The sequence below is a fragment of the Piliocolobus tephrosceles genome, chromosome 14, assembly GCF_002776525.5.
Source record: "Piliocolobus tephrosceles isolate RC106 chromosome 14, ASM277652v3, whole genome shotgun sequence".
Taxonomy (NCBI): Eukaryota; Metazoa; Chordata; class Mammalia; order Primates; family Cercopithecidae; genus Piliocolobus; species Piliocolobus tephrosceles.
Window position 1 is genome coordinate 22,511,940 of NC_045447.1, and position 20,494 is coordinate 22,532,433.

At 41.1% G+C, this 20,494-nt stretch overlaps 1 protein-coding gene across 8 annotated transcripts in view; it reads left to right on the forward strand.

Annotated features, from left to right (window-relative positions):
- Window positions 1-20,494, forward strand: part of ASTN2 (astrotactin 2) — a 997,023-nt gene that overhangs the window by 888,244 nt on the left and 88,285 nt on the right. The window contains exon 4 of one of the 8 annotated variants that reach the window (XM_031934132.1): window positions 9,085-9,158. The exons of the other annotated variants lie outside the window; for them this stretch is intronic. Coding sequence (XP_031789992.1) covers window positions 9,085-9,158 — 74 coding nt within the window. Of the gene's footprint in view, window positions 1-9,084; window positions 9,159-20,494 lie in introns of those variants that run through there. 8 annotated transcript variants of the gene reach the window in all.

Genomic DNA, 20,494 nt, shown 5'->3' on the forward strand with positions numbered 1-20,494 from the left:
TTTTCTTTTCTACCACATGGGCAGGCTGCAAATTTTCCAAACTTTTATGCTTTGCTTCTCTTTTAAACATAAGTTCCAATTTCAGACCAACTCTTTGTGAACACATATGACTGTATACTTTAAAAAAAAGTCAGGTCATCTCTTGAATGCTTTACTGCTTAGAAATTTTTTCTGCCAGATAACCTAAATCATCTCTCTCAATTTCAGAGCTCCACAGATCTCTAGGGCAGGGGGAAAATGCCTCCAGTCTCTTTGCTAAAGCATACCAAGAGTGACCTTTGCTTCAGTTCCCAATAAGTTTCTCATCTCCATCTGAAACCACTTTAACCTGGACTTCATTGTCCATCAGCATTTCAGTCAAAACCATTCAACAAGTTTCTAGGAAGTTCCGAACTTTTCCAAATCTTTCTGCCTTCTTCTGAGCCCTCAAAACTGTTCCCACTTCTGCCTGTTGCCCACTTCCAAAGTTGCTTCTACATTTTCAGGTATCTTTATAGCAGTGCCTCACTTCTGGTTCCAATTTTCTGTATTAGTTGTTTTCACACTACTATAAAGAACTACCTGAGACTGGGTACTTTATAAAGAGATTTGACTCATAGTTCCACATGGCTTGGGAGGCCTCATGAAACTTACAATAATGGTGGCATGTGTAGGAGAAGCTAGGCTCATCTTACATGGTGGTAGGAGAGGGAGAGTGAGGGGTGTGGGAAGTGCCACACTTTTAAACCATCAGATCTGATGAGAGCTCACTATCATGAGAACAGCATGGGGGAGACCATCCCTAGGACCTAATCACCTCCCATCAGACCCCTCCCCAACACATAGGGATTAGAATTTGAGATGAGATTTGGGTAGGGACACAGAGCTAAACCATATCATATACCCATTAGTAGGATTGGCTGGATCATATGCAAGTTGTAGTTTTAACTTTTTGAGGAATTCTCATGCTGCTTTCCATCCCCATAAATGGTGTACAAGAGTTTTCTTTCTCTACACCTTTGCCAACAGTTACTTTTCATCTTTTTGATAGTAGCCATTCTAACAGTATGAGGTGATTTCTCATTGCTGTTTTAATTTTCATTTCTCTGGTGATTAGTGATATTGAGCATTTTTTTCATATATATGTTGGTCTTTTGTATGCCTTTTTTGAGAAAAGTCTATTCAGGTCCTTTGCTTATTTTTTAATTGGACAATTTGTTTTCTTACTAAGTTTTTGGAATTCCTTATATATTTTAGACATTAGCCCCTTATCAGATGTATGGATTGCAAATATATTCTCTCATTCTATAGATTTTGTTTTCACTCTGTTGATTGTTTCCTTTGCATTTTAGTTTGATGCAATCCTATTTGTTTATTTTTACCTTTGTTGTCAATGCTTTGGGGGTCATATCTAAAAAATTGTTGCCAAGACCAATGTGATGGAACTTTTCCACAATGTTTTCTTCTAGTCACTTTATAGCTTCAGGTTTTATATATAAGTCTTTACTTCATTTTGAGTTGATTTTTGTACATGGTGTAAGAGTCAATTTTATTATTCCACATGTCAATATCCAGCTTTCCCAGCACTGTTTATTGAAGAGACTGTCCTTTCTGTATTGTGTATTCTTGGATCCTTTGTTGAAAATCAGTTGGCTGTAAATGTGTGGATTTATTTCTGGGCTTGCTATTCTGTTTCAGTGGCCTGTGTATCATCAGACATTTTCTAATAACTTGTTTTGGGCCAGAATTGGATCTAAGTATCTAGGATACAGATATCAGACTGAGCTCATCAGAAACTTAAACAAATCTGCTAGGGATGCATACTAAAAATCATGATGAATTAGAAATTATATTTCTGAAACTAAAATTTACTTTCTCAGTATTTCTGAAACTAAAATTTACTTTCACATCTTTTGTCTTTTTTTTTTTTTTTTTTTTTTTTTTTTTTTTTTGAGACAGGGTCTTTCTCCTTTGCCCAGGCTGGAGTGCAGTGGTGCAATCTTGGCTCACTGCAACCTCTGACTCCTGGGTTCAAGCAGTTCTCCCACCTCAGCCTCTCAAGTGGCTGGGATTACAGGCATGAGCCACCGTACCTATTTTTTTTTTATTTTTTTATTTTTAGTAGAGATGGGGTTTTACCATGTTGGCCAGGCTGGTCTCGAACTCCTGGCCTCAAGTGATCCTCCCACTTTGGTCTCCTAAAGTGCTGGGATTACAGGCGTGAGCCACTGCGCCCAGTCTTTTGTCACATTTGCTACTCACACCAACCCCACGGAGTAGCTATGATTATTCACATATTACAGGCAAGGAAAGAGGGGCTTTTAGCTGTTTCCATAATGTGGTACACATGCATATAGAAGAGACTGGAGCATGTATGTGAATCTGAACCTTCTTTTGTCCTTTTTGTGAATGAAATCAGCATCAAATAATAGAGGTTGGGTCTGGATTCGAGAAGAACAAATGAAGTGGACTGTGAGGAGATTTTGGATAACGGAGGTCTTCCTAGAGGAGATGGCACTTGAGCTGGACCTTAGAAATGAGTAGGATGTCACTAAGAAGGACTGTGCTTTGATCTTTTTATTTAGAGCTTTGACCTTTTTCTCAGGCCTGTGGATAATTATTAAGGACCTTTCTGCAAGGAGACAGTATGGTAGGAGCTTTGCTTAAGCTTGCACCTGCAGGATAAAGGAATGAGAAGGCACATTGGGAATTCTCAATACTTCCTTCTGCTACTGCTGTTGAATGCAGGTGGCTTGCTTAATAATTCTCCTGTGCCTGCTGCCCCAGGTTACCACAATCACTCAAATTCAAGCACCACTATTAGAGATGAGATGAGTAGCTTTTGGATGTGAGTTTCAATCTGATGCTTGATTACATGTACGACAGTGGCCAAAAAGGGCAGAAGCCATCTGTGGTGCAAAGGCTCTCAGACTGGATGAGGGGAGAGCCAATGAGGAAGTCCGACCTCCTGAGAAGTCACCGGCTCCCATGCTCTGGTGCTGCCTCCTATGCCACATCTTCCACCCTGCAGCCTACACTCTGTTGGGAGGGCCCCAAGAAGGAGCATGATCTACAGCACATGCTGTCCACATGTGTTCCAAAAAGTCAAGTCAAGTCACCTCTTGAATGCTTTGCTGCTGAGAAATTTCTTCTGCCAGAGATACTCTAAATCATTTATGTCAAGTTCAAAGTTCAACAGATCTCTAGGACAGGGGCAAAATGCCACCAGTCTCTTTGCCAAAGCATAGCAAGAGTGACCTTTGCTCCAGTTCCCAATACGTTCCTCATCTCCGTCTGAGACCACCTCAGCTTGGACTTCATTGTCCACATCACTATCAGCATTTCAGTCAGAACCATTCAACAAGTCTCTAGGAAGTTTCAAACTTTTTCACATATCCCTGTCTTCTTCTGTGCCCTCCAAACTATTCCAACCTCTGTTTGTTACCAGTTCCAAAGTCACTTCCACATTTTCAGGTATCTTTATACCAGTGCTCCACTTCTCCTCTTCCGTTATCTTTTTGTTGGAGCTTATGAATTTTGGAAGTTAAAGCTTTTGGATCAGAGATGCCTAGGCAGTTTAGAGACAGAACAGGCACATCTCTACAGAGAGGAATGGGTACCTTGGCCGTGTAACCCTGAGAAGGAATGCCAACTTTCATGTGAAAGTCATGTGAGGGGCTCACATCCCAGCAGATCAGAAAGGTACTAACAATTTTTCAACATTGTACGTGGAACTTTATGGTTTTCAAAGTGATTGTGCCAACATTTCATTTCACGAAACACCAAGGGAGTATGAGTTTTTATGCCTTTTGGGCAGAGAAGGAAACTGAGACTTAGAGAGTTTAAGGGTCATACAACTCATAGAGCAGGAAAACTGAACTGGAACTCATGTCATCTTGCTCCAAATACAGAGCTCTTTCCATTACACCAGGCTGCCTCTCAGAAAGCAGTGAAAGCCTGCAAGGGAAAAGTGTTTCTGGCACCTCCGCACGGAAGGGAACTCTGACCACATTTTCCCATGGAAACATTTTCGCCCATGTTGGTTACGACCTATGGCTGGAATAGTAAAGTACTGTGTTTCAGCAGTGTACTTGCCTTCCAGTCAATCTAGTTACATTTCACGTAGCACCTATTAGGTAAGACTATAACAAAAATTTTTAAGAAGATATTTTTCCCACTCTGGTGAGGGATGCAGACATAGGCAGGAGCCACTGAAACAATAGGAGCTGCCTAATCTGTCCCCCACCAAGAATGACTTTTCTTTTTCTTTCACCAGGGAGTGACATCCATGTTAGAAATACTCTGTCAATGAAATGAGAGGTAACATCCATAATAGAGTTTTAGGGCAAGATATAGTTCAGTCCAAATCTAAGCATCTAAGCTATGCCACTGTGTGATTAGAGGAAAAAAAAACTTGGTCTTTCTCTCCTTGCTAAAAATTCACCCAGCACTGGCCATAAAATATAGTCCATGCATCTGTAACCCCTGAGAGAATTATTTCCTCATGGAACTCAGCTCTGGTCCTTTCCCTGCCTTATGGAGGGCTGGTTCTCGTTATGGGAGGTTTTTAAAGTACCCAAGTAATAATTTGTGAAGTAAGGCCCATGAACTTCTTGGTTTAGCAAATTGTGACTCTAGAAAATAATATTTGAAGCTAGTCTCAAAGGCTGGGTTAAATAGGAAGTGCCCATGTTTACCCAAGCCAAACCTGATAGCCATCCCATAAGAGCCTCTTCTTTGCCCCTTGCCTCATATATGCCGTTATCATCAAAATAGCAAGAGCCCTCTGTTGTTTAGGGCCTACTTTAGACCAGAAACTATTAAGATCTTTCTATATCATATCGCCAGTCCTTACAATGCTGCAAAGGAGGCATTATGACCTTCCATTTGAAAGCTGAGCAGGTGGAAGCTCAGAGATGTTTAGTAACTTATTCAAGATCACCATGCTCTTTTTTCTATACCAGGTCAGCCTGAGAGACTGGGTGAGCTTTGCTGCTCCTAGTGTACTCAGGAGGGTTAGGGAAATAGGCAGACCTTTTCTTGTCTTTCTTACTGTCTTTCCTTTTGATCAAAATGTCCATCTCAAAATGTTTAAATTATCTCCAGAGCAAGTTTGAGTTCTCCTATGTCTGCTTTTGATGACCTTTCTTTCTCTTCCTTTGCTACCACACTGCCTTCTGTCACTAATTATAACTGTCATTAAAAAAAAAAAAAAAAAGGTATCTGAATTATATAATGGGCTTGGTAATGAGAAAGGCATGCTCTCTTGAACGTTATCTTAAAAATAGTTAATAGCCCTCAGGTGGGGTCATGAAAGAGTCTCCTATAACATTATAATAGTTGTTTTGACTTCTAGATTTTTCTATCTTAGTTTTGGGGTCTTTGTTTAGAGGAAGATGCTTGGCGGGTTCTTAGGGCATATGAGGTGTTTCTGAAGCAAGACGCCAGCCTTATTTTGGAAGGTATGTTAGCCCTAGAATTTCCACATTTTATTTTTTTATTCATAGTTATTAGCTGTGCTAACACACAGCTGCTTTAGTAGAGGTAATACAGAATTTAGTGGAAGACAAAACAGGGTTAAAGTCTTTGCTCAGGGATTTACTTGCTATATGACAGGGACAAGTCATTCAACCTCAGTTTTCAAATCTGTACAATGGAAGTAATCCACTTCCTGCTACTTAACCTCTGCTGATACTTCTTATTCCTCTTCCTCTTCATCCTCATTCTTTTTAAATTTTTTAAAATGTTTTTGCTTCAGTACGTTTTAGGGAAACAGGTGGTGTTTGATTACATGAATAAGCTCTTTAGTGGTGATTTCTGAGATTTTGGTGCACCCATCACCGAGTAGTGTACATTGTACCCAATGTATAGTCTTTTATCCCTCGCCACCCCTCAGCCTTTCCCCCAAGTCCCCAAAGTCCAATGTATCATTCTTATGCCTTTGCAACCTCAAAGTTTAGCTCCCACATATGAGTGAGAACATATGATGTCTGGTTTTCTATTCCTAAGTTACTTCAGCTAGAATAATAGTCTCCAATTCCATCCAAGTCACAGTGAATGCCATTATTTCATACCTTTTTATAGCTGAGCAGTATTCCATGGTATATATATGCCAAATTTTGTTTATCCACTCATTGATTGATGGGTATTTGGGCTGGTTCCATATTTTTTGCAATTGTGAATTATGTTGGTATAAACATCTGTGTGCAAGTATCTTTTTTTTCTTTTTTTTTTTTTTTTGAGACTCAGTCTTGCTGTGTCTCCTGGGCTGGAGTGCAGTGGCCGGATCTCAGCTCACTGCAAGCTCCGCCACCCGGGTTCACGCCATTCTCCTGCCTCAGCCTCCGGAGTAGCTGGGACTACAGGCGCCCGCCACCTCGCCGGGCTAGTTTTTTGTATTTTTAGTAGAGACGGGGTTTCACCGTGTTAGCCAGGATGGTCTCGATCTCCTGACCTCATGATCTGCGCGTCTCGGCCTCCCAAAGTGCTGGGATTACAGGCTTGAGCCACCGCGCCTGGCCGCAAGTATCTTTTTTCTATAATGACTTATTTTACTCTGGATATATACCTATGAGTGGGATTACTGGATCAAACAGTAGCTCTACCTTTAGTTCTTTAAGGAATCTCCAAACTGTTTTCCATAGTGGTTGTACTAGTTTACATTCCCACCAACAATGTAAAAGTGTTTCATTTGCACTGCATCCATACCAACATCTATTATTATTTTTTTTTTTATTATGACCGTTCTTGCTGGAGTGAGGTAGTATTACTTTGTGGTTTTTATTTGCATATTCCTGATAGTTAGTGAAGCATTTTTTATACGCTTCTTGGCCATTTGTATATCTTCTTTTTTTTATTATTATACTTTAAGTTCTAGGGTACATGTGCACAACGTGCAGTTTTGTTACATATGTATACATGTGCCATGTTGGTGTGCTGCACCCATTAACTCGTCATTTACATTAGGTATATCTCCTAATGCTATCCCTCCCCACTCCCCCAACCCCATGACAGGCCCTGGTTTGTGATGTTCCCCTGTCTGTGTCCAAGTGTTCTCATTGTTCAATTCCCACCTATGAGTGAGAACATGCGGTGTTTGGTTTTCTGTCCTTATGATAGTTTGCTGAGAATGATGGTTTCTAGCTTCATCCATGTCCCTACAGAGGACACGAACTCATCCTTTTTTCTGGCTGCATAGTATTCCATGGTGTATATGTGCCACATTTTCTTAATCCAGTCTATCATTGATGGACATTTGGGTTGCTTCCAAATCTTTGCTATTATGAATAGTGCCGCAATAAACATACGTGTGCATGTGTCTTTATAGCAGCATGATTTATAATCCCAGTAATGGGATGGCTGGGTCAAATGGCATTTCTAGTTCTAGATCCTTGAGGAATCGCAACACTGTCTTCCACAATGGTTGAACTAGTTTACAGTTCCACCAACAGTGTAAAAGTCTTCCTGTTTCTCCACAACCTCTCCAGCATCCGTTGTTTCTTGACTTTTTAATGATCGCCATTCTAACTGGTGTGAGATGGTATCTCATTATGGTTTTGATTTGCATTTCTCTGATGGCCAGTGATGATGGGCATATTTTCATGTGTCTGTTGGCTGCATAAATGTCTTCTTTTGAGAAATGTCTGTTCATATCCTTTGCCCACTTTTTGATGGGGTTGTTTTTTCTTGTAAATTTGTTTGAGTTCTCTGTAGATTCTGGATATTAGCCCTTTGTCAGATGAGAGATTGCAAAAAATTTCTCATTCTGTAGGTTGCCTGTTGACTGTGATGGTAGTTTCTTTTGCTGTGCAGAAGCTCTTTAGTTTAATTAGATCCCATTTGTCAGTTTTCGCTTTTGTTGCCATTCCTTTTGGTGTTTTAGACATGAAGTCCTTGCCCATGCCTATGTCCTGAATGGTATTGCCTAGGTTTTCTTCTAGGATTTTTATGGTTTTAGGTCTAACATGTAAGTCTGTAATCCATCTTGAATTAATTTTTCTATAAGGAGTAAGGAAAGGATCCAGTTTCAGCTTTCTATGTATGGCTAGCCAGTTTTCCCAGCACCATTTATTAAACCTGTGAATCCTTTCCCCATTTCTTGTTTATGTCAGGTGTGTCAGAGATCAGATGGTTGTAGATGTGTGGTATTATTTCTGAGGGCTCTGTTCTGTTCCATTGGTCTGTATCTCTGTTTTGGTACCAGTACCATGCTGTTTTGGTTACTATAGCCTTGTAGTATAGTTTGAAGTCAGGTAGCGTGATGCCTCCAGCATCGTTCTTTTGGCTTAGGATTGTCTTGGCAATGCGGGCTCCTTTTTGGTTCCATATGAACTGTAAAGTAGTTTTTTCCAATTCTGTGAAGAAAGTCATTGGTAGCTTGATGGGGATGGCATTGAATCTATAAATTACCTTTTCACGATATTGATTCTTCACGATATTGATTCTTCCTATCCATGAGCATGGAATGTTCTTCCATTGGTTTGTGTCCTCTTTTATTTCACTGAGCAGTGGTTTGTAGTTGTCCTTGAAGAGGTCCTTCACATCCCTTGTAAGTTGGATTCTTAGGTATTTTATTCTCTTTGAAGCAATTGTGAATGTGAGGTCACTCATGATTTGGCTCTCTGTCTGTTATTAGTGTATAAGAATGCTTATGATTTTTGCACATTGATTTTGTATCCTGAGACTTTGCTGAAGTTGCTTATCAGCTTAGGAAGATTTTGGGCTGAGACGATGGGGTTTTCTAAATATACAATCATGTCATCTGCAAACAGTGACACTTTGACTTTCTCTTTTCCTAATTGAATACCCTTTATTTCTTTCTCCTGCCTGATTGCCCTGGCCAGAACTTCCAACACTATGTTGAATAGGAGTGGTGAGAGAGAGCATCCGTGTCTTATGCCAGTTTTCAAAGGGAATGCTTCCAGTGTTTGCCCATGCAGTATGATATTGGCTGTGGGTTTGTCATAAATAGCTCTTATTATTTTGAGATACGTTCCATCAGTACCGAATTTATTGAGAGTTTTTAGCATGAAGGGCTGTTGAATTTTGTCAAAGACCTTTCTGCATCTATTGAGATAATCATGTGGTTTTTGTCTTTGGTTCTGTTTATATGCTGGATTACGTTTATTGATTTGCGTATGTTGAACCAGCCTTGCATCCCAGGGATGAAGCCCACTTGATCATGGTGGATAAGCTTTTTGATGTGCTGCTGGATTTGGTTTGCCACTATTTTATTGAGGATTTTTGCATCAATATTCATCAGGGATATTGGTCTAAAATTCTCTTTTTTTGTCGTGTCTCTGCCAGGCTTTGGTATCAGGATGATGTTGGCCTCATAAAATGAGTTAGGGAGGATTCCCTCTTTTTCTATTGATTGGAATAGTTTCAGAAGGAGTGTCACCAGCTCCTCTTTGTACCTCTGGTAGAATTCGGCTGTGAATCCATCTGGTTCTGGACTTTTTTTGGTTGGTAGGCTATTAATTATTGCCTCGATTTCAGAGCCTGTTACTGGTCTATTCAGGGATTCAACTTCTTCCTGGTTTAGTCTTGGGAGGGTGTATGTGTCCGGGAATTTATCCATTTCTGTTTTACATTTTCTAGTTTATTTGTGTAGAGGTGTTTATAGTATTCTCTGATGGTAGTTTGTATTTCTGTGGGATCGGTGGTGATATCCCCTTTATCATTTGTTATTGTGTCTATTTGATTCTTCTCTCTTTTCTTCTTTATTAGTCTTGCTAGTGGTCTATCAATTTTGTTGATCTTTTCAAAAAACAAGCTCCTGGATTCATTGAGGTTTTGAAGGGTTTTTTGTGTCTCTCCTTCAGTTCTGCTCTGATCTTAGTTATTTCTTCCCCTCTGCCAGGTTTTGAATGTGTTTGCTCTTTCTTCTCTAGTTCTTTTAATTGTGATGTTAGGGTGTCAATTTTAGATCATTCCTGCTTTCCCTTGTTGGCATTTAGTGCTTTAAATTTCCCTCTACACATTGCTTTAAATGTGTCCCAGAGATTCTGGTATGTTGTGTCTTTGTTCTCCTTGGTTTCAAAGAATATCTTTATTTCTGCCTTCATTTCGTTATGTACCCCTTAGCCATTCAGGAGCAGGTTGTTCAGTTTCCATGTAGTTGAGTGGTTCTGAGTGAGTTTCTTAATCTTGAGTTCTAGTTTGATTGCACTGTGGTCTGAGAGACAGTTTGTTATAATTTCTGTTCTTTTACATTTGCTGAGGAGTGCTTTACTTCCAACTATGTGGTCAGTTTTGGAATAAGTACGATGAGGTGCTGAGAAGAATGTATATTCTGTTGATTTGGGTTGGAGAGTTCTGTAGATGTCTATTAGGTCTGCTTAGTGCAGAGCTGAGTTCAATTCCTGGATATACTTTTTATCTTTCTGTCTTATTGTTCTGTCACAGTGGGGTATTAACGTCTCCCACTATTATTATGTGGGAGTCTAAGTCTCTTTTTAGGTCTCTGAGGACTTCCTTTATGAATCTGGGTGCTCCTTTATTGGGTGCATATACATTTAGGATAGTTAGCTCTTCTCGTTGAATTGATCCCTTTATCATTATATAATGGCCTTCTTTGTCTATTTTGATCTTTGATGGTTTAAAGTCTATTTTATCAGAGACTAGGATTGCAACCTCGGCCTTTTTTTTTTTTTTCCATTTACTTGGTAGATGTTCCTCCATCCCTTTATTTTGAGCCTATGTGTGTCTCTGCACGTGAGATGCGTCCCCTGAATACAGTGCACTGATGAGTCTTGACTCTATCCAATTTGCCAGTCAGTGTCTTTTATTTGGAGGATTTAGCCCATTTACATTTAAGGTTCATATTGTTATGTGTGAATTTGATCCTGTCATTATGATGTTAGCTGGTTATTTTGCTCATTCGTTGATGCAATTTCTTCCTAGCATCGATGGTCTTTACAATTTGGCATGTTTTTGCAGTGGGTGGTACCGGTTGTTCCTTTCCACGTTTAGTGCTTCCTCCAGGAGCTCTTATAGGGCAGGCCTGGTGGTGACAAAATCTCTCAGCATTTGCTTATCTGTAAAGGATTTTATTTCTCCTTCACTTATGAAGCTTAGTTTGGCGGGATATGAAATTCTGGGTTGAAAATTCTTTTAAGAATGTCCCCACTCTCTTCTGGCTTGTAGGGTTTCTGCCAAGAGATCTGCTGTTAGTCTGATGGGCTTACCTTTGTGGGTAACCCAACATTTCTCTCTGGCTGCCCTTAACATTTTTTCCTTCATTTCAACTTTGGTGAATTTGACAATTATGTGTCCTGGAGTTGCTCTTCTCGAGGAGTATCTTTGTGGTGTTCTCTGTGTTTCCTGAATTTGAATGTTGTCCTGCCTTGCTAAGTTGAGGAAGTTCTCCTGAATAATATCCTGCAGAGTGTTTTCCAACTAGGTTCCATTCTCCCTGTCATTTTCAGGTACACCAATCAGATGTAGATTTGGTCTTTTCACATAGTCATATATTTCTTGGAGGCTTTGTTTGTTTGTTTTCACTCTTTTTTCTCTAAACTTCTCTTCTCACTTCATTTCATTCATTTGATCTTCAATCACTGATACTCTTTCTTCCAGTTGATCAAATCAGCTACTGAAGCTTGTGCATTCATCACGTAGCTCTCATGCCATGGTTTTCAGCTCCATCAGGTCATTTAAGGACTTCTCTACACTGGTTATTTTAGTTAGCCATTCATCTAATCTTTTTTCAAGGGTTTTAGCTTCTTTGCGATGGATTCAAACTTCTTCCTTTAGCTCGGAGAAGTTTGATCTTCTGAAGCCTTCTCTCAACTCATCAAAGTCATTCTCCATCCAGCTTTGTTCCATTGCTGGCAAGGAGCTGCTTTCCTCTGGAGGGGGAGAGGTGCTGTGATTTTTAGAATTTTCAGCTTCTCTGCTCTGTTTTTCCCCCATCTTTGCAGTTTTATCTACTTTTGGTCCTTGATGATGGTGATGTACAGATGGGGTTTTGGTGAGGATGTCCTTTCTGTTTGTTAGTTTTCCTTCTAACAGTCAGGACCCTCAGCTGCAGGTCTGTTGGAGTTTGCTAGAGGTCTACTCCAGACCCTGTTTGCCTGGGTATCAGCAGTGGAGGCTGCAGAACAGGGAATATTCCTGAACAGCAAATGTTGCTGCCTGATCATTCCTCAGAAGCTTTGTCTCAGAGGGGTACCCGGCCGTGTGAGATGTCAGTCTGCCCCTACTTGGGGGTGCTTCCCAGTTAGGCTACTCGGGGGTCAGGGACCCACTTAGGGAGGCAGTCTGTCCATTCTCAGATCTCATACTCCATGCTGGGAGAACCACTACTCTCTTCAAAGCTGTCAGACAGGGACATTTAAGTCTGCTGAGGTTTCTGCTGCCTTTTTTTGGGCTATGCCTTGCCCCCAGAGATGGAGTCTACAGAGGCAAACAGGCCTCCTTGAGCTATGGTGGGCTCCACCCAGTTTGAGCTTCCCAGCTGCTTTGTTTACCTACTCAGGCCTCAGCAATGGTGTGCCCCTCCCCTAGCCTCGCTGCCACCTTGCAGTTGGATCTCAGACTGCTGTGCTAGCAATGAGCAAAGCTCCGTGGGCGTGGGACGCTCTGAGCCAGGCATGGGATATAATCTCCTGGTGTGTCGTTTGCTAAGACCATTGGAAAAGTGCAGTATTAGGGTGGGAGTGACCCAATTGTCCAGGTGCCGTCTGTCACAGCTTCCCTTGGCTAGGAAAGGAAATTCCCTGACCCCTTGCACTTCCCAGGTGAGGCGATGCCTCGCCCTGCTTTGGCTCACGCTCGGTGGGCTGCACCCACTGTCTTGCACCCACTGTCCGATAAGCCCCAGTGGGATGAACCCAGTACCTCAGTTGGAAATGCAGAAATCACTCGTCTTCTGCTTCACTCACAGAGTGGCCATCTTGGAACTACCTTTGTATATCTTCTTTTGGGAATTGTCTACCCATGTCCTTAACCTACTTTTTAATGGGAGTTTTTGTTTTGTTTTCTTGCTGACTTTTTTGAGCTCCTTGTAGTTTCTGAATATTAGTCCTTTGTCAGTTGCATGGATTGTGATGATTTTCTCCTACTCTGTGGGTTTTCAGTTAACTCTGCTGATTGTTTTTTTTGTTTGTTTGTTTGTTTGTTTGTTTGTTTTGCTGTGCAGAAGCTTTTTAGTTTAATTAAGTCCTATTTATTTATCTTTGTTTTTTGTTGCGTTTGCTTTTGGGTTATTTGTCACAAAGTCTTTGCCTAAGTCAATTTCCAGAAAGGTTTTTCTGATGTCTGATGTTATCTTCTAGACTCTTTATGGTTTCACGTCTTAGGTTTAAATCCCTGATCTATCTTGAGTTGATTTTTGTGTAAGGTGAGAGATGAAGATCTAGTTTCATTCTCCTACATATGGCTTGCCAGTTATCCCAGCACCATTTGTTGAATAGGGTGTCCTTTCCCCACTTTATGTTTTTGTTTGCTTTGTTGAGGGTCAGTGGCTATAAGTCTTTGCCTTTATTTCTGGGTTCTTCTTTCCATTCCATTTGTCTATATGCCTATTTTTACACCAATACCATGCTGTTTTTATGACCATGGCCTTATAGTATAGTTTGAAGTGTGGTAAGGTGATGTCTCCAGATTTGTTGTTTAGTCTTGCTTTGTTACGCGGGCTCTTTTTTGGTTCCACATAAATTTTAGGATTGTCTTTTCAAGTTCTGTGAAGAATGGTGGTGGTATTTGGATAGGAATTGCATTGAATTTGTAGATTGCTTTTGGCAGTATGGTCATTTTCATAATATTGATTCTACTCATTCATGAGCATGGAATATGTTCCATTTGGGTATGTCATCTCTGATTTCTTTCAGCAGTTTTTTGTAGTTTTCCATGTGGAGTCTTTCACATCCTTGGTTAGGTGTTCTAAATATTTTATTTATGTATTTATTTACAGCTGTTGCGAAAGGGATTGAGTTCTTGATTTGATTCCCAGCTTGGTCACTGTTGTTGTATATCAGTGCTACTGATTTGTGTGCATTAATTTTGTATCCTGAAACTTTGCTGAATTCATTTACCAGTTCTAGGAGCTTTTTGGATGAGTCTTTAGAGTTTTTTAGGTATACTTAGTCAGAATTGTTGCTGCAGGAATTCTAATACTAATATAGTGGCATCTCATTGAGATTTTAATTTGAATTTCTCTAGTGCCTAATTATGTTGATTATATTTTTGTGTATAATTTACTATCTGTGCCTTTTGGTGAAATGTCTGTTCAAGTATTTTGCCCACTTTCTAATTAAAGTGTGTATTTTCTTACTATTGAGTTTATAGATTTTAAAATATATTCTCGATATGTATCCAGAGTATATATTTTTTAAAGTTTGTTGGGTTTTTTATTTGCAAATATTTTCTACTGGTTCATGATTTGTTCTTCCCTTCTTTTAAATTATATTTTGTCCAATAAATATTTCAATTTTAATAAAGAAAAATTCAGAGATCAAAGAGAGGTATGGGATGGAAATGAAGCTGCAGATGCTGAGTCCACACTCAGAAGTGCCACCTGGATGGTGACACCTGTGAGCATCTCCCAAGCTACCTCTTCCTTGCCCAATAGCCCTGACTTCTTTCTTCCTAGCACTTCCTTCAATAGAAACACCTTCTTCTTTGCCCTCTAATTATCCTTTTGTCTTGTGTATAGAGATGCTGAGGAAAGAATATTTGACAGTCAGTAGAGCTGGTTCCAGATCTTAGATCCTTTATAGTAATTCCGCATATTCTACTTATTGTGACAAATCAACTCCCCTCTCTGATACTCAACTGCCTCATCTGTAAGGCAAAAATAAAATCATCTGCTCTGAAGTGCTGTTGTAAGGTTCAAAATAAAGAAAAAAGTCCTTTGTAAACTGTGAGGTGCCATGTGGGCAAGAGTTTTGATGATACCTTCATGGGTTAGTGCTTCCCAAATGGCGGGCTGCTAGTACACACACACACACACACACACTCATACACACACCTGTACCCCTCACAAAAAATTGACTGGTCTTGTTGAAAGGAACACATTCAGTGGGAATTGAAGTTCTAGAAGAGTGAGCAGAACATATGGAAATTCCTTTAGGCTGTAGAACTGGGCGAGGTGATGACAATGTTGACTTTGATGCCACTACCATGCAATGAATGTGTAATATGTGCTCACCAGGCTCATCTAGCATCACTGATCCTCACAACAGCTTTCTGAAGACTCTGTTACTATCTCTATCCCTGTTGTGTAGGTGAGAAAACAGAGGTTTAGAAAGATGTGGCTGGATGCAGTGGCTCATGCTTGTAATCCCAGCACTTTGGGAGGCCAAGGCGGGTGGATCACCTGAGGTTGGGAGTTCGAGACCAGCCTGAACAACATGGAGAAGCCCTGTCTCTACTAAAAAAATTATAAAATTTGCCAGGCGTGGTGGCATATGCCTATAACCCCAGCTACTCACGGAGGCTGAGGCAGGAGAATCGCCTGAGCCCAGGAGGCAGAAGTTGTGGTGAGCCAAGATTGCGCCATTGTACTCCAGCCTGGGTGACAAGAGCGAAATTCCACCTCAAAAAAAAAAAAAAAAAAAATCAGTTGTGAAACTTGCCTGGGTACATAAGCTAATGAGGTCCCTGTAAACTAAAGCAGAAAGAGAAGCGGTGGGATTGGATGTGAACATTAAATGGGGACCTGAGGATTGAGTTTGCAGGACAGAAAGAAAGAACATATCAGACAGAGAGACAAGTGGAAACAACAGTACCAATGTGGGAAGGTGCCAAGAACAATAAGAGAGGAGTGAATCTGGATGGGAATCCATTCATTCACTAATTCAAAAATATTCTGAATACCCACCAGGCGCCAGCATTGGTGCCAGGGTCCAGGAATATTGTGTTCCAGAGGGAGGATGGGAGGGATACTTCTAGGAACTCATGCCCTTCAAACCAACAGGCTGCCCACCAACTGGACAATAATGATGGAGTGTGGACTGCCATTAGCACAGACATTCACTTTCTAGTTCAGTAGAAAGGCTGGTTTGGTTCTAATTGGACTCTGTTTTTCTCCTGCTGTGTGTCTTCAGGCAAGTCACTTTCCTTTCTGTGCCTGTTTCTCCATCTGGAAAATAGGAGATTCACTTAATTAGTGTTTAAAGTCCCCAGCTCTGACTCTGAGGATGTCAGGTGACAATATTTCAACTCTGCATTTCAGGGGGACAAATTATGGAGAGCCTGGATAGCTCTGGATCCTAATCTCAAAACAGTTACTCACTATCGGTGTAAGTTTGGAGATGCTCCCTGATGTTGCATCTCCCTTTCTTCATCTTCAAAATGAGCATCACAGTGCCAACTTCACAGAATCTCTGTGAATGTTAAAGGGATTGTGTATGTAGAGCACCAAGCACAGTGCCTGGCCTATAGCAAGGAAACCAACAGTTGGCCCATGCCATGACACATGCTTTTTTCTATGCCATCTTCCTTAAACCAATCCCCAGAGTTTTTCTAGGCCTCAGAATTCTTTAAATGATGAGTGAACTGAGGTCCAGAGAGGGCAGGTGAGTCACAAAGTGAAAAAGCAAGTCAGAGCAGAGCCTATGTCCAAGCCCAGGTTCCTTTCCTCTCCAGGGAGCTGAAGAGTCAGTAAGTCACTCCCTCCCCTGCAGGACTTGGCTATCCCCAGTTGGCAAATGGAAACCTCTGGGCAGTGAAGTAAGTCATCACCTCTTTATAGAGCGGAAATTACTCTGAAAGCGTAATTGGACTTCTCCTGCCTGGCTTTTTGGAACCTTGGAGATGGCTACAGCAATCCCCTTCCTGCCCTCCTCCCACATTCTCTCTATTTATCAGTCCCTTCCTCCTTTTGGCTACTAGTGGCTGGTCTGCCTGCTCCCAGATGAGGGCTAGAGCTCTAGTTTGTTCATGGGACTCTAGCAAGGGCTCTGTCTGGGTGGAGAACATGTGAAGTCACTCCTCACTCCTCCATCTCTGGGGCTTCCTGCCTAAGAGGTAAAATCCCAAATAACACCCATTCCCCAGTGTATTGGAGGTGAAGGGGAGCGAGCAATAGTAGGAAATACAAGTCGGTGAAATACAAAGAGCTTTGGATTTGAGTCTGGCAGCTCAGTTTGCTAGTCCCACTCCTGTTATCCACCAGCTGAAGGACTTTAGAACATTTTCTTCACCTCCTTGGGCCTCAGTTTATTCACATGTGAAGTGCGAATCAGAATTCCAGCCTTGCCAGCCTCTCAGAGTTTCATGAACACCTATGAGTTAAGTCATTCGGTAACCACTTATTGAGCACCTACTACATACCGAACACTGTTCTAGAAGCTGAGGAGAAGGCACTGAACAAACTCCTATCATGGAGCTTATGTTCCGAGTGCAGGGTTTTGGGAGGCAATGATGGTAAAGTGGTAGATGTGCAATATAGAGTCGAAGAGTACTATGTGTTTGAAAGAAAAATAAAATAGGGTATGAGGATAGAAGTTGGGGGGATACCATTTTATTTAGGGCGAACAGGACAAACCTCTTTGAGGGTGTGATGTTTGAGCAGAGACCTGAAAGTGGGAGGAAGTGAACCATGTGGCTAGCTGAATGTAGACTGCTGCAGATTGAGGATGTAGCAATAGCAAAGCCCCTGGGGCATGCTCAGGAGCACCAAGGAGGGCACAGTCATTGAAGTGTAGTCAGCAAAGGGAGAGAGAAGGTGCTGTAGCTGGATCACCTAGGAGTTGATGGATATGAAAATACCAGGTACATTGTAAAGTTCTAGTGCAACATGAGTGTCCCCAAACCATCGCCACTTCTTCTTGTTTTGGGAATATATTTTATACATTAAGAAGAAGCACTGGGTCAGATATTTTACACATTGAATCCTTGAAACATTCTATTAAAGTGGTAATTCTTATTATTCCTGTTTTACACAAGAGGATGCTAAAGATAGGAAGCCCAGTTTTGTCGGAATCCGAAGGTGGTTCTTTGCATGTTGTAGCAGACTTCTGTTTTGGTTTGGTTTTGCCTTGCTTTTCTTAAAAAATAAATTCTGACTACTCAGATCCATTTACATTGATTGAGTATCCAGTAAGGGAGAGGTAGAAACAGGGAGGCGAGCTGGGCACCAGGGAAAAGCTGAGTGGGAACCAACATTGTTTCCCCAGAGCAGAGACTCCCTGGATTTATGATCTAGATGGTTCCATTCATCAATAGCCTCAATGTGATTAAAAGAAAGAGTAGACTATCAGATACTAAAAGCACATGGGATGAGAAGTCGGAGATATTGATGCTCTATATGCAAAGTAGGGTGCTCTGATGTGCTAGCATAGTTAGTAATTATTGAGAATGTAAAGCATTTCAATCACTCTTAGAGGATGTGAAAGTGTCTCTGACCTTTACTCTTCCCTCATAATAGTCAAATCTCAGTTGTGCAATTTAACTACGTGACCTTAGGCAAGTTAGTGTATCTCTCTGAATCTTGATATACTCATTTGTAAATTTAGGGAAATAAGCTAACTTGTGCTTTTGGTTTTTTTCTCGGGGGGCGGGGACAGGATTTCACTTGGTCATCCAGGCTAGAGTGCAGTGGTACTATCTTGCCTCACTGCAGCCTTGACTTCCCAGGCTCAAGTGATCCTCCCACCTCAACTTTCTAAGTAGCTGGGGCTACAGATGCATGCCACCACACCCAGTTAATTTTTGTACTTTTGTAGAGATGAGGTCTCTCTATGTTGCCCAGGCTGGCGTATTGTTGTTATTAAGCTGAAATGAGACGCAGTGCATGAAATACTAGGCATAGTATCTAACGTTGTGAATGCTTAAGTATATCAATTGTCACTGTTATTCTGAATATTATTATTATTATTAGAGAGTGCAAGGTGGAAGTACAAGCAGTAGTTAGCAATATGAAACACTCTCACAGGGTTACTGTAAGATCAGAAAAGATTAACTGCTTAATAAACACTAGTTATTATTATTAACTCAATGTCCTTTAAGTAAAATGGGTTGTCTTCTTAGCCCTCAGAGAGTCAGATGGTGTCTCCCCATCTCACCTTCCCTTCTTTCTCCCTTACGGTCCTCTTTGCGCTCACCTTGGTTGGGTCCCCATCCTGGGGATGTCAGATACAGTTGCACAGGTTTTGCAGTGCGCAATGCTACCACATTGCAAAGCTCACCATTCCAATTGTAGACATCATAAACATGTATTAATCATTGATCAAGTGTCTTGTTCTAACAAATCAGAATATTGGAACAAGGGAGGGAAGTATCTTAAGAAAGAGATGATTGTTATTTTTCTATTGTTTTTCTGATTTGCACAGAGGCACCCTATAGGCTAGCAGTAATACTCTGAGCTTTAGTTTTCCTGTCTGTACAATGAAGCCCTGAAACAGATGATGCCTCAGGATGCCCATGACTTTGGGTCCTTGCAGGTCCAGAAGTGGACACTGCCCTACCAAGCTCATGAAGTCAGCTGTGGGACTATGGAGGGCAGAACTGTGATGTGGACTGTGATGCCTTAGAGACCTGTGGGTTATTGGTCTCTCTACCTTAACCACAGGTACCTGTAAACTGGGGGTGATAATCCTAAACTGCCTACCTCACAGGATTATCATGAGGATTAAATGAGGAAAGAGAGTGCTTTGTAAACCCTAATGAGCTGTACAAATTGGAAAGATTACTTACACATATGAACATACTCATATATTCATATATGTAAGTATTTGTGTGTTTATATATGTTACATTGTAGTATGTATGTGTGCATGTGTGTATATATAGTATATGTACGTGTGTGTGTATGTGTGTGTATATATATATTATGTAAAGCTGTTAACTCACAGGGTTAGGTATGAATTAGAAGCTTGTAAAACATGTTTACTCGTTCAGTATAACCCAAGGCAGTTATTAAACAGTAGGAAAAACTGACCAGCTAAATTTTCCAAGCCTAAAAACCCTTTTATAGTTTTCATTGTGGATTGAAGGGTGACCTTGTTTCCTTTTCTTTATTTAAAGGAAAATTTTAACATAAGTGAGGAAGCAAGGGAGTCATTTTAATAGAGTGAAAACCTCTACCTGTGGGTAGGAGGGATAGATGAGGGGATCTGGATGGAAATGCCAGTCACCTCCTCACTCTCCCCCCTTCTCCTCCTGGATCATCTGCCCCCAGGAGAGGTGAGACCAGAAGTAAAGCTGCCTTGGTCACTCAAGAGCATCCGTCTCCAGAAGATGCCCTTCTAGCTGGTCCTGCCCTACCCTTTCCTTCCTTCCTTCCTTCCTTCCTTCCTTCCTTCCTTCCTTCCTTCCTTCCTGCCTCCCTCCCTCCCTTCCTTCCTTCTTCCTTTCTTTCTCATTCCTTCTTTCCTTCCTTCCTTCCCTTCTTCTTTCCTTTCTCCTTTTTTCTTTTCTTCCACCTTCCTTCCCTCCCTCCCTCCCTCCTTCCTTCCTTCCCTTCTTTCCTTCCTCCTTCCTTCTTTCCTTCCATGTTTCTTCCTTCCCTCCCTCCCTCCTTCCTTCCTTCCCTTCTTTTCTTCTTCCTTTCTTTTTTCTTTCTTTCC